Below are 18030 nucleotides of genomic sequence, written 5' to 3' on the forward strand. Positions count from 1 at the left end.
TGAAACTACAAGTCCCATCATGCCTTGCCACAGTTTTGCTATTAGGGAATGCTAAAACTATGGCAAGGCATGCTGGGATGTGTAGTTCACAACAGCTGGAGGGCCACAGTTTGGACATGCCTGCCCTAGAGTATATGGTTGTTCGGCCGACTTGCATTGGGCCACCACTGAAGGTTGACACACGAAATAGGTCAACATGACTAAGGTAGACAGTGTTGGAAGGTCGAAACAACGCAGTAAGTCAACAGTCAAAAGGTCGATATAAGTTTATCATGTTTTTATTTTAGCCGACATTACCCTGTTAAAGAAATTTAGCCTGGGTAACGCGGACTTGAAATTTAGCCTGGGTAACCGGTGCGACTCTGCATTTGCGGTATGAAAGGTCATTGGCACACAGTGACTGTGCAAAATTGCCAAAACCGGAAACTGGGGGGATACGGTCATTTGGTCTACAGAAAGTTGGTCGATAATCGTTAGGTCGACATGGTTCTAGGTCGACACCATTAGGTCGATATGGTTCTAGGTCCACATGGCTTTAGGTCGTCACAAGCATTAGGGCGTGGTGGGAGAATAAAATAGTTTGCCGAGCTTAGGAAGGCACCGTACCCGAAGCATGGCAAGCACAGCGAGGGGACGCGGTTCTCTTTAACCAGTGTGCATGTCGACTGTGTCGACATTCAGGTAAAAAAAAACAGTGAAAAACCCCCTGTCGACCTTTTGACTGTTGACCTAGACCATGTTGACCTAGGACCATGTCGACCTAATGGTGTCGACCTAATGACTGTTGACCAACTTGCTGTAGACCAAATGATCCCATTCTGAAACAGGTACACCACCTATATACCGACACTTGATGGTCCCGCACATCAGGTGCTGGGGGGAAAAGTTAGACTGTGGGAGGGTTTAGAGGGCAGCGGGAGGAGGGGGGGGAGGTCACACTGCTACATCAGAGTTGGGCTGTAGAGGGAGTCGCGTTGCGGAGAGAGTTGCGCTGTGGCAAAGGAGACAGCCTGTGTGGGGACTCGCGCTGCGGGAAGAAGCCAAGGTGTTATATGCATTTTTTATAGAATAAAAAAAAAGTAAAATAAAGGTTCTGTCCTGGTGTTCTTACGGAATCCAATAGGTAAGTGTAGAAAGCAAGTGTTTTTGAGCAAAATAAGCACTCAAATGAAATTGGGGGATCCCTTTGTAACCTTTCTTTGTTACCCCCTTGTTATTCCTGTGAAAATTTGAAATAAAAATTTAATGTTGAAAAAAGAAAAGATAAATTCCACCCGCAAGCGAAAAAGACACTCATGATACCTGGTCTCATACTTTTACCACAATTTCTATCACTTTGCATTTTTATGAACTCCAAAGATGATGTGTATTGGGAGATTTGAAGTTAATTAAAAAACTTTCAAATGTCTAATCAGCCATTCACGGGGGGTGTCCCAGGGGTCATATATCAAATCCAGACAATTTTCCCTTAAAAGGGAAGTTTGCGGTAAAACTATAAAGAATTCTCACCTGTAATTTATCACGGGCAATTGAATAGGGCCTTATCATGGTTTGCATTATAATCTCAGTTTTTACTGCGAAAACCGCATTTTATGGCTAATTTAATGGAATTATTTGATAAATTATCACAATAAATAATAATTTAAGGTACTTGTTTCCTAGCACGGCGCCCACGATATTCAGTCGTATGGCATTGTATTCAATTTAAAATTGTATACCAATGTATATGGCATACAATGTGATGCGATTTTAAATTGTATAAGCACCCTAATGGTTTTTTTCAATGTTAAATGGTCCCCCTATACGATTTTTAATTCTATAAGCACCTTAATAGGTGCTTAAAATGTTAAATGCACCCCCACGCCACCGCCACTATCAATGCCAACCCGAAGCGCAGTGAGCCCGCGAGGGGCGGCGGTACGCGTCCTCCGACCTTTTCATACCCCCACTACCCACGCCGGCGTGGAGTTGATTCTAGATAGTGTGGTGAGCGCAGCGAGCCAACGAGCTCGAAGCGTGGCGAGCGGACGCGCATTACTTCACATGTATTCTGCAGGGCTCGCTGCGCTCGCCACACTGAATAGAATCCACGCCGACGTGGATAGTGGGGGTATGAAAAGGTCGGAGGACGCGTACCGCCACGCTTCGGGTTGCCGTTGATAGTACGGGTGGCGTGGGGGTGCTTTTAACTTTGTAAGCACCTATTACGGTGCTTATACAATTATTTATCTTATAGGGGGCACATTTAACATTGAAAACACCCATTAGGGTGCTTATACAATTTCAAATCGTATACCATTGTATATGCCATACAATGCCATACAATTCGATGGTATACAATTTTAAATTGTATAACATACCATCGTATGCCTTATGGTATGCGATGCGATGGGCGCCGTGCTAGGAAACAAGTACCTCATTTAACTTATTAAACAAAACTTCTAACTGGGAGATGTTGAAATTCCTCCAGGATATTTATATTCGTACATAGTAAGCAGGCGAGACGGAATTCTGATTGTAAAGTTTAGAGTATATTTATTTATCAATCAATATTCAGCGCGCATGGAAGACATTTTTTAGGAGAGTGTTTAAATTATGTCGACAGTTCGGGAATATTAAGTTCTCCTTGTTTTTAAGAGCATTTAATGAATGATTGAAAAAATAATAAAGTTTATCTTCAGGCTGGAGTTTTATATTCTGTAGCGCTGCGCAATTAGGGACAAACGGGGTAATAAAATCAGACTGGATATTAGCAGGCAGACAAGTCCCTCTCCTCCAATCACTTATACAGCTGGATTACTAGATGCTCATTCTGTATTCGCACTCATTCAGTAAAGTGCAGGTCAGATGTCTGTAAGAAACTATGGCACATTAATCAGTTGATTAAATATATTAAATCCCACCATAGTTGGTGTAGTGGTTAGCATTGCCGCCTCACGTCACTGTGGTCTTGGGTTTGATTCCTACCATGTAGAGTATATATTTCCTCCTGGTTTCTGCGAGGTTTCCCTCGGATGTACCAGTTGTTGTTACCGGTTCATTGCTGTGCAGTGTGAACGGGTTAATCGGGTCGAGCGACCCGTTTCCCGTTCACACTATGGAGGAGGCAGCGCCAGCTCTAAGTGCTGCCTCCTTCCCAGCCCCTGATGACACTCCGCCGCGCCCCCACATGACATCAGCGAACCGGCACAATATTGGTGGTTCGCTGATGCGATCTGAGCAGGCCGCACATGCAGGGTCGGACCAGGACTGAACCATTTCAAAGTCCCGGTGAGACTCTGCATTTGCGGTATGAAATGTCATTAGCACACCCTCAACAATAAAAAGTCCCGATAATCGGCCCTAAAAAGCCCCATTTTTGTGGCCACGATATCAAAAACACACAGGTCGGTGACATTTTTAGTGATCTTATATATTTTCACCCAATAATTTAATCATTTTCAGGAACAAAAAATGGGGTATAATTGAATTGTGCAAAACAAAATAAAAAATGATTTTTTTTTTTTTGGGGGGGGGAACTGTGTGTTTTGCTAAGCTAATTACACCACCCCCCCCCCCATGGACTGTTATGCTGAGTACACAGTGGCCGATAGATCGTTCATGATTTGCGCGATGTTGATATTGTTAACGATACTTGTTACTCCCCTAGTCGTCGTCTCTACATGCAGCTCAATGTTGACCATTTAGTCAACAATGTATGTACGGTGCGGGGGTCCCAGTGACATCACTGATGTCCGTGTGTATGCACTATATGGTTCCCCCGCGCACTGCTGATCTAGTGACCAAGATCAGCCGCGCCAGGAATCGTCCAGTGCATACCCAGCATAAGCTCCACTGGGGCTGGGAACGATGGCCAAATGTTCTCTGTACAGCGCTGCGGAATATGTGTGCGCTATGTAACTCTCTGTTAGTAAGTAAAGTGTTAATGACTAAATACATCTCTCCGCAATCCGCTACTTAACGCTAACATATATAAATGACGGCAATAGAATATAGGCTTATGGGATTATTTCAATGGGATTAGAATTGCAGCCTCTACAGCAAAATAGCATTTTAATAGTCACCATTTGTTTATTCGTCCCCTGACGTCTTACTGTTTCCAAGGAGCCGATAAATTGGGATTGTGACAAGTGTTTTATTATTTATTTTTTTTGCCGTGTCCTCTCCCCGTTCGGCTGCGCATGATTTGTTACTGTACGTGACTGTTCTCCAGCAAAGTAACTTTATTCCATACAATCCGATTAGGGGTGTGATGGACGCACTTCTGTCCTGACTCCCGACCTCAGCGTTTGGGGGTGTTCTAGATGCAGTATGTATTCTAAGCTCCTATTGGCTGCCAAGCAAATGTGCAAGGGGTCCTTAACACGGTATGCAGTCATATTACCAGTATGCGGCCATTACGTCGACATGCTTTGGGTCCACCACTGAAGGTCAACATGGCTACGTTAGGGCTGGAAGGTCGACACAATCATTAGGTCAACAGTGGCTAGGTTGATGGTCAAAATGTCGACATTAGTTTTTCACAGGATTTTTTTGAGCCGACTGGCGGTATTTCACGCCCTTCCGTCCACTAGGGCATGGAGGGAGAGTAGAATAGTGTGCCCGAAGCATGGCGAGCGCAGCAAACCATGCGAGGGCACACGGTACACTCTGAAGGTGTCCGTGTCGACTTTGTCGACATTTGGGACAAATTTTTTTTTAAAAATTGATGTTGCCATGTCGACTTATTTCATGTGTCGATCTAAGCCACCCAATGCATGCCGACCTAACATGGATTGACCCAAGGACACATACCCATATTACCGACAGTCAAAATGCCGACACGTTCAAAATGACCACATGAATTATGCTGACATGATCAAACGCTTACAGGGTCAAAATGTCGACATTTAAAATGTCGACATGTCAAAAATTCGGCACACGTTTTTAATGATTTTTTTTCTTTGAAACCGACTTCCTTCACGGTCCAAGTGGGCAAAGAGGTATAGAGTTACCTTGGTTCCCTAAGCATGGCGAGCGCAGCGGTGCACTTATACGGTGGCCATGTCGACTTCTGTTGACATAGACACAAACAAAAGAAATTGGGTCGACCTTTTTAACATGGTGACATTTTTCATGTTGACATTCTGACCATGTCGGCATTTTGAACGTGTCAGTATTTTGACTGTTGCCCAATGGTGGTTGGTATTTTGACTGACGGGAAATTAACACTGCACTTGGGATTTGAATGGCCGGTCCCTCCCCCTCATAAATACGCAAAAATCATTAAGTCTTTTTAAAGGGCCAATGCTGCCTTGGAGGAGAGCTCGGAAACCGCAGAGCAGCTTTTCGCCGTATATAAAGTGCAGTAATAACCTGGTCACATAGCCCTGAAGGAATATAGCGATACCTCACAATGGCCAAAGCTGATGATTTCATTCTCACTTCTCCAGTTGTGGCCGGGGACATTGCAGATCATTCATTGCTTGTCCTTGTTGGGCGTCTCTATCATCTTAACTTGGGTTGTAGCGGCAGTACATACACAAACAGATGTATTCACGGGATGTGGTCAATTTACCTATAGTCAAAATCTTGACCGTTAAAGTAACGACCACCGTTGACCGACGGTCAAAATACCGACACGTTCAAAATATTGACATTCATTATGCCGACGTGTTCAAAATGCTGACTTGGTCATAATATTGACATTTAAAATGTCGGCAGGTCAAAAAGTAGACCTGAATTGTTCATGTTTTTTTTTTTTTTTTTAATAAACAGACTTTACTGGGACACGGGAGAGATCCATTCTGACATTCATTTGTTGGAATGGATCCAACATGCCCTATTCAATAAAGGGGGGTATTTACCAAGTCAGTGAATGAACCGGGCGCTGATGTGAGGTGTTTTTAATTATCAGTACATAAATAAGCAGCTGCCAATTAGTGGTTAATAGTGAACCACTGGAATAGAATATACAACAACAAAAAACAAATGGCAGCGCAAAATGAAATTAAACATATGGGATTGCCTGTATTTTCATATTTTTTAATTGTAAAAAAGAGTAATTACACACAATATACACAGTAAAATACTTTAAAATAAATGCAGTATATATATCTGGCATGTGGGTTTTTGGACAGTCCTCCTTGGAAGAAAAGGATTGGAATAAATGGCAATGTCAATTTTATGAGAGTAAGCGATTGGGATCTCACCACTTGGAATTTGGGATATTTTCCGGGCTTGGGTCCGTGGTCCTCACTAGTTTTGTGGAATTGTAGATGGATGAATCTTATAGTCGCTGGAGGATGATCAAGAACCTTGTGGAGCTTTCCCAGTTTGTGGTATCCAAAGCAAGATTTCCTCTCAAAGGATGACAATTTGGCCAAAGGTGTTAGGGCAATCTCTGGAAGCCGCCAATGGAGGTAAAGGATGGTGCTGTCCTTAGAAGTGTGCCAGGAAGAAGGGGGAGTACAGTGACCCACCGACGCGTTTCGCTGAATGTTCAGCTTTTTCAAGGTAGGGACCTATGTCCAATGGCAGGTGACCGCAACGGTCTCTGAAGGGGGTGGGGGTGGAGTGTGCATCTGTGACGCTTTGTAAATCTGCTAGGGATGATGGATAAATTACAAATGTGGACTTTATAAGTGGTAAACAATAGTCACCGTTGGTGAAGTTGGTAATGTCCAGAAGATGGAACAAAAGAGTCTCCAGATGATGAGAGTATTTGTAATTTATCCATCATCCCTAGCAGATTTAAACCGCGTCACAGACGCACACTCCACCCCCACCCCCTTCAGGGACCGCTGCGGTCACCTGCCATTGGACATAGATCCCTACCAATGGGTCTATGGTATAAAGGGTTCCCTTCAGATACCCTTAAGCCCCGCACTAAGGCCAGGCAGAGTGATACCTCGCTGGCCTTATTCCTGTTGAGATACCCAGGACTTGACATTTGCACCTCACTTTAGTTATCATTCAATAAATGTATTTACTTTTAGACAACATTGTCTTATTCGTATTCTTTTCTATGCACATCCATTAAACAATACATAGGGTGAGTGCTAAGTAGATCTTTCCTTCTCTGTATATGACTGTTGCGGCAGATGCTCACGGAACAGCTGACATTTATATTTATAAGTTTGCTGTGCGGGTATATGTGCCATTTATTCATATTTATAAGCTTGCTTTGCAGGGATCTAAGACATTTATTTATATTTATAAGCTTGCTGTGCGTGAATATCTACCATTTATTTGCACGCCGTAACTTACGGCAATAAAACCTACACACGAAAAATATGGGAATTATTTTACCGTTTAGAACTATATCCGTTTACTCTCGTACGGTAATCTGCAGATTTATTTTACCATTTTAGTACCATCCGGGGTAGCAGCGCAGGACAATAAATGTAAATAGTTCCGTCATCTTAGGTGGACCGGCGCTGATGGAACAGCTGTGGAACGATCCCGCGGTTTCCCAGAATGCTCTGGCCATGGAAGCACTGAGCGACCTGAAACTTCTATATCACTACCTGGAAATCTTCGGGGTGGCAGAAAAGGTGGGGGTGGCCATTGTTGCGAAGCCTATTCTCTTGAGACCGCTGTGTCCTTCATATGTAACCAGACTTTCTCCTGTTAGGTCACGTTGGACCTGGGTTTGGCCCGCGGACTGGACTATTACACCGGAGTGATTTACGAGGCGGTACTGCTGCAGGACCGGCGGCAGCCACAGATTTCCACGAACGCCGCAGCTGCCAGTAACGTTAGCCTGGGCAGTGTGGCCGCTGGGGGGCGCTATGATGACCTGGTGGGGATGTTTGATGCCAAAGGCAAGAAAGTACCATGTGTGGGACTCAGCATTGGCATCGAGAGGATATTTTCCATCGTAGAGAAAAGAGCAGAGGTGAGCGTTAAATACTGTAGAAATAATCATATATACCTCTATGAGGTGAAGTACGGCCATTGACCACTAGAGGCCACTTGACTCATCCTATTACTCTTATGTGTGCTAAAAGATGGCATAGCAGAATGCAGTGAAAGCAATTTTTGCAGGGGCACTGATCTGAATCAAACTTGCTGGTTATGGAGAGAGGTAGCTGGGAAAATAGAGATTGGAGGTAGGAGCAGATAGGGACTGGGGGTGGGGGTGGAGAGTTTGTGGGCTAAAAACTGTCACAGCTCAAAGCGAAAGTTAAAACTGTCACAGCTCAAAGTGAAAGGACATTGCAGAAGCCGTCATTTTGACCGGCTTTTTAGTATGAACTATATTTTGTGTCCCCCTTCATTAGTGCACATCCGTTTTAGGTTTTCTTAGATCTAATATAACAACCAGAATTAATATTCTTGCGCTCGGTTCTTCAATGTGTTTATTTAGGATCTACAGGCTAAGGGGTCGAATTACTAAGCCTTGGAAAGAGCTAAAGTAGAGAGAGTTAAAGTGCCAGCCAACCAGCTCCTGATAAATACAGGGGTAAATGTATGAAGCTTGGACAAAGACTGTTATGTACAAGGTGATAATGCTCCAGCCAATCAGCTCCAATATGTAAATTGACAGGTAGGAGCTGATTGGCTGGAGCATTATCACCTTGTACATAACATTCCTTATGGGGATAGATACCACTTTTACAAACTTCATACATTTTACCCCACAGACTGTAATAGAGTTGTATAGGACTGAAGTATTGTAGGTGAGATCAGGAGACCATTATGTGGTAGACCATGGCTGGCCAAACTGGTCCTTCAGATCTACTAGAAGATAGATGACTAGTGTGATGCTATGGGGTGGTTCACCCATGTTGGCCTGGGAGGGGAGGGTCCCGTGCCCTAGACTTAAACATAGTGTTGGGGATCCACCAGATTAGGTCACCTGGCTGCTGTTGGTGGGCCCACATGTTTGTCCAAAATAATGCTGAGCACCTCCGATTATAATCTATTTTAGAGTTTAATATAGTTATTCTGATTAGCAGTGTATAGAATTTGGAGTGTGTGTCTGCATTTGCAAAGAAGCCCATATCTTCCCTGCTTGCTAAGCAAAATAAAAAAAATGTAATGCACTTGCACCCCTTGCATTGCAAAATGGTTTGTTCCAAGAGCAAACTTCTCCTTTTTCTCTTTCTTCCATAGGGGACACAGGGATCACACTGGGTATAGCCTGAGGAGCTGGAGTCTGGGCACCAAATAGTTAAGATTTCTCTCCCAGCAGCCCAGGCTCCCTCTCTTCTATACCCCGCCCCCAGCTATTGTCATAACTCTGATTCCGGCTCTGTATGGCTAGAAGAGCTGTCCTTCATCTGCAGAAGTAAATGACACTGTAACTTGTCTTTAGGAGTCTAAGGAAAATCTCCGGACGACTGAAACGCAAGTGTTGGTGGCAACAGCACAAGCCAGGCACCTAGAGGAGCGGATGGCGCTTCTCACCGTACTGTGGAACTCGGGGATTAAAGTAAGCAGATTCTTTGCAGCGGGCATCTGTAGGGTTTGAAGTTTTGATTTGTGTTAATTCTTTAAAAAACTCAGATTGTCAGAGCTTGCAGGAAAAAAACATTTGTATGGCGCTTGAATTGGGAAATACATTGGTTCCAATGTGCAATGTTGAGGATCCAGGGGCACTTGTAACAGGGTCCGAGGTGCGGGACACCGGCCAATCCTGTAAAAAAAAAAAAAAAATGTAAACACTCAAAATGTCGACACAAGTTTTTCACATTTTTTGGTGTCTATGTCGAAATGGACACAGTATAAGTGTACTGCGTCCACTCGCTGGACTCGGCACACTTTTATATTCTCACTCTGTGCCCACTTGGACAGTAAAGTATGAACCAAGTAGGTCTACACCCAAAAAAAAAAACATGAAAAACTCATGTTGATCTTTTAAGTAATGACCATGTCCATGTTGACCTATAGCTTGTGTCAACATGCCAATGCCGACCTATGGTATGTCCACCATTTCCAGTTGTCGACCTAGCCACTGTCGACCATCAGTGGTTGACCTAGTAGTGACTGTTGACCTAGATATTGTTGACCCAGGGACCGCATACCATCAACACCAGCTATTTGCTTCTATTCTATGAAACTAGTTGCAATTGTTTAAACCACGGCAGCTAAGCAACCACAGACACGCCATTGGTCTAATTAGATGCAGTGGTATAAATTAAAACAAACCATTCCGTCTAGCGTCATACAATTAGGATTAGTGGACTTCTAACGTAGGAACAATAAGCTGACGTGTTAAGATTCATGGCTTAGTTTACTTCAAACAAGTAGAAACATCAGTGAACATCAGATTCTATCCACCAGCAAATCAGCTCCAATATGTAAATTAACCGTTATGAGCTGATTGGCTGGAGAATTATCACTTTGCACATATGGGGATACATACCACTTATCCATGCTTCATACATTTACCCCATAGTCCCGTAAGCTGGCCATACATCAGGACGACCTTCATGCTGGATGAAGGTCGTGGAGCGGTCGAACGAGTAATTGGGTGTGCTTAAAAGCACATATGACTGTAATAAGAGCCGACGGATCAGACGTGCAGCACATCTGTCCTGGGTGCCGACCTAACGACCAGCAGGACCGCGCATCATGCGCACAGTGCCCCGACCCGTCGAGATTGTACGTTTGGGTCCAGTGTTGTCCTGATGTGTGGGGGCCTTTAGACAGCTAAAGCCCCTCCCACATCTCTAGGACACTGTCCTAATGGGATTTGATACAGGTTAGATTAGCTAAAAAGTAGAAAGCCGATAATGTCGTCCTTTAACAGTATATGGATCAGCCAACCCACCCAGTGCATTCCTGCAAGTCTGTCAGTCCCTCTGTATCTGCTCCGTTAGAGAAGACCCTCTATGAACTGGTGTTTTACTGATTTCAATTATTTTATCAGCTCTAAAATGTCTTCAACTTGTCCAGCACAGTGGTTAGCATTGCTGTCTCCCACACTGGCACCTGGGGCTTCATTCTGACCCGTAGAGTTTGTATGCTCGCCATGTATTTGCATGAGTTTCCTACAGGAAATCCCTCTAACTATCCCCCCCCCCCCCCTCGCCCCCCCATCCAGGCTGAAATGCTGTACAAGAGACACCCTAAATTACTCACCCAGCTGCAGTACTGCGAGAGGACAGGGATTCCACTGGTGGCCATTATCGGAGAGCAGGAACTGAGGGACGGCGTGGTCAAGCTTAGAGACGTCACAACACGACAAGAGGTACGATAAACACCTGAAACGTAATGGGAAAAAACACAACACATAGAGATGTGTCCTCATTCGCCGAGGGCCTTTGCACTATAGACGCTGGGGAATTTGATTGGCCAATTGTTTTACTATACTGTATGTGGGCTTGTCATGTCCAATCAAAACCTTCTCTGGGAGTTTGAGCTCAAAACTTAAAGCGGCACTAATATTAAGTGTGAAACGCATCACTTTGGCTGCCACTGATTTTATTAGATCATATGAGATCTGGTATGGCGGGAGACTGGGTAGAAGTTGATCTCTCTTGTCATTATATAGGCTTGAGCCTGTGCTTAAAGTTGATTCTTTGTCTGAATAACGAGATCAATGCAGTCGGTAACACAATTGGACGTCAAAATTACTCATTTGCGCTCTTGAAACTGTAAATTGGTTCATTTGTATTTGTGCTACAACTAAATGTTCTTCTTCATTACTGACAGGTTGATGTGCCAAGGGAAAACTTGGTAGATGAAATCAGGAAGCGCACGGAAATTCTTCAGCAGACGCTCAGTGATTGAGTGAAATGAGAATACGCTCCACAGGCCAAACATGAACGAGAGAAACCAGTGTAAATATGGACGCATCAGAATATTTCTATTTCCGGTTAAAAAGTGTATAAAGAGTAAAAAAAAAAATCTGTTTTTGTAATGCACATTGTCTCGTTTAGTTATTGAGGGGTTTATCTCAAACAAATCTTATTGACTTTTTTGACTGGGTGACTAAAGTAATAGATCAAGGTGGGGCTGTAGATGTAGTTTATCTAGACTAAGCTTTTGACACTGTCCCACATCGCAGACTGTTAAATAAACTTGAAAGTTTGGGATTGGATTCTAAGATAGTTGAATGGATAAGAGCGTGGTTGCAGGACAGAAAACCGAGAGTTGTAGTAAACGGAGTACAGGCAAAGGAGGGAAAGGTTACAAGTGGAGTACCCCAGGGATCTGTACTTGGACCGGTGCTTTTTAATATCTTTATTGGTGATATTGCAAATGGAATTGAGGGTAAAATGTGCCTTTTTGCAGCTGACACAAAGTTATGCAACAGGGTAGACACACCAGGAGGGGTAAAACAAATGATTGAGGATCTAGGTAAGTTAGAGGAATGCCAAAAAATGCAAAATCATGCACTCAAAAATCCAAAGACTAAATATAGTATAAATGGCACTATAATGGAAACTACTGAGGAAGAAAGGGATCTAGGTGTCACTATTTCAGGGGACTTAAAAGCAGGTAGGCAATGTAACAAAGCAATGAAGAAGGCAAGTCAGATGCTTGGTTACATAGGGAGAGGTATCAGCAGTAGGAAGAAAGAAGTAATAATGCCACTGTATAGGTCAGGGGTTCCCAATCTTTTTTGATGCACGGCACCCTACAGTATCAGAACTTTTTCACGGCACCCCTAGGCCCAAAAAAAACACCAAAAAGAAAACCAGAATACAGTACATATAATATTAAGTAGATATGGTTTATAATATGTGATTCTTAGGTTCAGTTATGTGGTAAAGGGCAGGATTTGCTTCTGTTTGTACACACACCACTGGCTTTGCCCATAAATAATTCACTATAAATAATTTGAATTGGTCCAGGACCACCAACCAGGGGCACCCCTGCAAGTGTCCTGAGGCACCCCAGGGAGCCACGGCACACAGTTTGGGAACCACTGGTATAGGTCATTGGTACGACCTCACCTAGAGTATTGTGTTCAGTTCTGGAGGCCATTTCTCCAGAAGGATATAAATCAGGGTTGCCGACTTTGAAAAAATCCTCTCCGGGAGAAACCCGGAGAGGAATCTTGCGTTACTCGTTTTGGGGGCGGGGCTTAACTGTGACGTCATTAAGCCCCGTCCCCATTACAACAAATAGCCGAAATAACAGTTATCCATTGAGGGGGCGGGGCTAAAATGTCACAATTGTGCCGTTTTAGCTCCGCCCCCTCCCCTGAGACCCGCGGATTGCGGCATATAAATGCCGTGATCGGGGGGCTCAGTGGGGGTCCCCCTGATTCCAGGAGGGTTGCCCACCCTTCCGGGGGCCGGGAGGAAGGACCCGATTTTCGGGAGACTCCCGCAAATTCCGGGAGGGTCGGCAACCCTGATATAAATACATTAGGGACTGTACAAAGAAGGGCAACTAAAATGGTGCATGGCCTACATCACAAAACGTACCAGGAAAGACTAAAAGATCTTAATATGTATACTTTAGAGCAGAGAAGGGAAAGGGGGGACATAATAGAAACTTTTAAATATATCAAGGGCTTTAACAAGGTACAGGTGGGAGACATTCTTCACAGGAGGAGGAGCAGCAGAACACGAGGACATGCACTGAAACTAGAGGGAGGAAGATTCAGGGGAAATGTGAGGAAGAATTACTTCACAGAAAGGGTAGTAGATAAGTGGAATAGCCTACCATCAGAGGTGGTAGAGGCAAATACAGTAGTACAATGTAAACATGCTTGGGATAGGCATATTGATTATCACGGCTCCCACGATGGCCATCGTATGCGAAAAAATCGCATGCGATCGCATACGATTTTTCACTGAAAAGCATCCAAATGCATTGGAATTAGTATGAAACATGTTCAATAGCCCCCAAATGGCATTTTTGAGGCTGTACCACCCCCACTATCAACGCGAACCCGAAGCGTGGCAAGCGACTTTTTCATTTTTCATACCCCCACTATCCACGTCGGCGTGGAGTTGAGAATAGAAAGTGTGGCGAGCGCAGCGAGCCACCGAGCCCGAAGCGTGGCGAGGGGACGCGGATACCTTCACAGGTATCCGCGTCCCCTCACGGGCTTCACAGGTGTCCGCGTCCCCGCGGGGGGCTCGCTGCGCTCGCCACGCTTCGGGCTCGGTGGCTCGCAACGCTCGCCACACTTTCTATTCTCAACTCCACGCCGACGTGGATAGTGGGGGTATGAAAAGGTCGTAGGACGCGTACCGCCGCCCCTCGCGGGCTCGCTGCGCTCGCCACGCTTAGGGTTTGCGTTGATAGTGGGGGTGGTACAGCCTCAAAAATGCCATTTGGGGGCCATTGAACATGTTTCGTACTAATTCCAATGCATTTGGATGCTTTTCAGTGAAAAATCGTATGCGATCGCATGCGATCAAATCGCATGCAATGCGATTGCATGCGATTTTGACAAAAAACTGCAAACATCGGTAAAAATCGCATTGCATCGCATGCCACTATATATGGCATGCGATGGGAGCCGTGATAATCCACAAGTACCTGATATCCTTACAAAGAAATAACGATCAAATATGGTTTGAGGTAACATGTTTAAACAAGGGGTAGACTAGATGGGCCAAGTGGTTCTTATCTGCCGGCACATTCTATGTTTCTGTTTTTAGCGTCTGTGATTGATAGTATTTAAATGTTGCTACTGACAAGCGGCTGATCAGCCAATCAGTCTAAACCGCTAAGAAGTAAGACCAGATGGTTGGATACTGCGCTTGTCCGTCCTGCTGGGTGCAGGTGGGGGCAAAACTGCAGATTCTTTAATCCTCCAAAACAGTCTGTGTTGTGATGTGACATAAATCACCAGCGTAACAAATGTAAAAGCCAGCAGTAATTGTCACACATATTTATTGTAACAAATGAGCTCCGCTAAGGGACACTGCCAGGAAATGAACTGTTTTGTCTTCTAAATAGACTTAGTAAAAATACGCTTTCAGTATAAATTGCCGGCGTATTTCAATACTCAGGAGCAGAATATACAGGATGTCTATAATTAAAAAGCACCTATTCCAAGCAGTCTACAGCGAAAACAACTTATCGGAATGTCGCCAAATTTTCAGTGCATCTTAATGAGGCCATGGGAGGCAGAGGCGTAAGTTCATCCCAGACGCCTGGAGGCAAGCTGGTGTTGGGTGACCCCCATTACAAAAACAGTAAACAAATATGGTGTGTGGATGTGTATTTGTGTATAAAACACACGCACTATATGGAATTATATAGAGAGCGTTCTCAGTCAATCTGCAGGACCGGAGCCTGGAGTGAGTTGGCTCCCGCTATGCTTTGTGACAAGGGCCAGTGGGTCAGGGTCAGACTCAAGAAATTCAGCTGTCTACAGCATTCCGAACCCGCTTTAGTGACGGGTCACAACTCTGTCAGCAGGAGCGGCAGGGGCACCATTGCTTGCTGCACAGGTTTTAGTGGTACCATTCAGGAGCTGTCACTTATTGCAGGTGTTACCAGGGCTCAGGGGACCATTAACTATGCAGCAGCGAATGTTCCACAAAGCTGGGTTGGAAGAGCAGCAGTCACACTTGTATCCTACTGTGAACCTGTACATACAGGTGCCCCTTCATGGCATGGAGCCCGGAGGTTGGTGTTTCCATTGACTCTGGGAGTTACACCCCTGATGGGAAGGATATTCAGGGCCCCCCAAAAAAGCACCACCAGGGGGCGTTGTACAATTTTATTCGGACCAATAAAATACAGTACAGCTGCGATTTGGGTACAGTCAACTCAAAACATGTTCTATGTGCACTAAAATGTATTATCACTTTGAATATAAGACCAAATTAGAATGCTAGATGTTGTGAGGCAGCTGTTTACAGGTACATAAGATAAGAGGGAAGGAGTTCTAAGGGAAATTAGAATATCTTATACCTTACTAGTGGAAAAAAGCCCCCTAGTGGTCAGCCAGGCTGTACTGCAAAATGACAGCTTCCAGGAAGGGTTCTGGGGGAATCCTATGCCCAGCCAGCTACACAATGGCCCTTATTTAGGTTGATGCGCAAGTCTGCGAATTTCACAGCCTTGTGAGTACACCAGTCGCCGCATGCACAGATGCCCGCCCCCCTCGCAAGGCGCTATTACCCGAATGGATGATTTGCATACTCATCCATTCGCAGCCTTGCGTTTGGACACAAAATCATTCGATGGTCGCGGACCATCAAATTATTCTTTTCAAGCGCTCGCAAATGTAAGACACCTCTCTGGGCACTAGAGGGGCACGGTACATTCTGCCTGGTTGTACAATTGCATTACATTCACAGAGGTGTAGTAGGGATGGTCACTGATGGCATCCGATCGTAGCCCTTTGTAGCCTATGGGTTAAGGCCCCCATACACGATTATGCGATTTTGGGACGATTTCATCCGATTTCGGCATAATCGGGTGATATCGGCCCAAAATCGTAGGTGTGTGATATCTGATCCGATGCGTGGTCCCGTGCGCATCGGACCGGATCAGGGAGGTCGGACGGTCTGTACATACGATCACGTCCGACCTCCCTGTATGCATATGCCTGCCACCTGACAGGCATATGCATGCAGACACCGGGGGAGCAGTGGGGCGGGCAGCGGGTCCCTGAGCGCCGGCGAGTGCTGCTGACTGACCTGGCCGGGCAGTGTACTTACACATAGCAGCAGCGGGGACGGGCAGCGCAGTGGCGGCTATTATATTTTTAAAATACTTGTCAAATGACCGGCCGCTCTCTGATTAGCTGAGAACTCTCCGGCCAATCAGAGAGCGGCCGGTCATTTGACAAGTATTTCAAAAATCTAATAGCCGCCACTACGCTGCCTGTCCCCGCTGCTGCTATGTGTAAGTACACTGCCCGGCCAGGTCAGCAGCGCTGACCGCACCCGCTGCCCGCCCCCACTACTCCTCACCGCCCTGCAGCTCCCCGGGGTTTTTTTTACATGGGATAAATCGCATGCGATTTATCCCATGTAAAAAATGGCACATCAAGTGCCAAATTGTATGTGAGCCTCCTGGGGAGCTGCCGGGCGGCTCGCAGGTAAATTGGGTCCGACTTGTCCCTAGGACAAGTCGGCCTAATGTATGGGGGCCTTTACACACTGCACTGCTGCCGGCACATGTGAAGGCGCCCGGCTCAGCACACCACAGGGACGGGCTCCTTCCTGCACGTTAGGGATGATACATTTTACAATGCAATCCTAAGCAGTAATATTCTGACAATGCAATCAATGGTAAATGGCCCCATTAATGCAGAAACCTCAGGTGCCAGGGGTTAGGATATGTGGGTGAGTTACACTGTGGGAGAGCTTGGCTAGGCTGCGGGAGGGTTGCAGCTATTTCCCCTTCGTTGTAAGGACCTGGGGAGGAGAAGGTGCGGGAAGAGAAGGAGCATACCCTCCAACATGACCCATTCCATTAGGTACAAAATGCTCTGTTCCTGGACTTCCCTGCCAGTGGCAGTTACAGAGGTTGGACAGCACAGTCCAATATTGAAAGAGGGGGGTTACATCAGGGTTGACGGAATTCCCGGGAGTCTCCCGAAAATCGGGTCCCCCTCCCGGCCACCCGGAAGGGTGGGTAACCCTCCCGGAATGGGTGGGCAACCCTCCCGGAATCTGGGGGACCCCCCTGAGCCCCCCCGAATCGCGGCATGTAAATGCCGCAATCTGCGGGTCTCAGAGGATGGGGCGGAGCTAAAATGGCACAATTGTGTCATTTTAGCCCCGCCCCCTCCATGGAGATAAGTCAATTCTCCTATTTCCCGTAATGGGGGCGGGGCTTAATGACGCCACAGTCAAGCCCCGCCCCCCGATCGGGTAAGGAAAGCATTTATAAGTCGGCAACCCTGGGTTACATCAACTGCCAGTGAGTCCAGAACAGTGATGTTTGGAGTGGCAGTGGGTGTGGCTCCCCTTTTTGAATAGTGGACTGTGCTGCCTCCCCAACTCTGCAACTGCTACTGGCAGGGAAGTCCAGGAACAGAACACTTTGTACCTAATGGAATGGGCCATGTTGGAGGGTATGAAGGAGCAAGGTCGGAACAAGGGACCCAAATGGGCGCTTGCCACGCTTCGGGCAAGGAGGGCATGTTCCTTCACTACCCACGCCACCGCT

General features: G+C 45.7%; 1 protein-coding gene across 2 annotated transcripts in view; it reads left to right on the forward strand.

Annotated features, from left to right (window-relative positions):
* Positions 1–11931, forward strand: part of LOC146073846 (histidine--tRNA ligase, cytoplasmic-like) — a 36344-nt gene extending 24413 nt beyond the window's left edge. Inside the window, exons 9-13 of one of the 2 annotated variants that reach the window (XM_083181377.1) lie at positions 7408–7535; positions 7616–7879; positions 9302–9418; positions 11033–11179; positions 11644–11931. In XM_083181377.1, the coding sequence (XP_083037503.1) occupies positions 7408–7535; positions 7616–7879; positions 9302–9418; positions 11033–11179; positions 11644–11721 (734 nt within the window). In that variant the 3' untranslated portion in view covers positions 11722–11931. The remainder of the gene's footprint in view (positions 1–7407; positions 7536–7615; positions 7880–9301; positions 9419–11032; positions 11180–11643) is intronic. The other variant, XM_083181376.1, reaches the window with a different exon arrangement.
* Positions 11932–18030: the final 6099 nt, after the last annotated feature.

Source organism: Crinia signifera, chromosome 4 (assembly GCF_055691185.1).
Source record: "Crinia signifera chromosome 4, ASM5569118v1, whole genome shotgun sequence".
Lineage (NCBI taxonomy): Eukaryota > Metazoa > Chordata > Amphibia > Anura > Myobatrachidae > Crinia > Crinia signifera.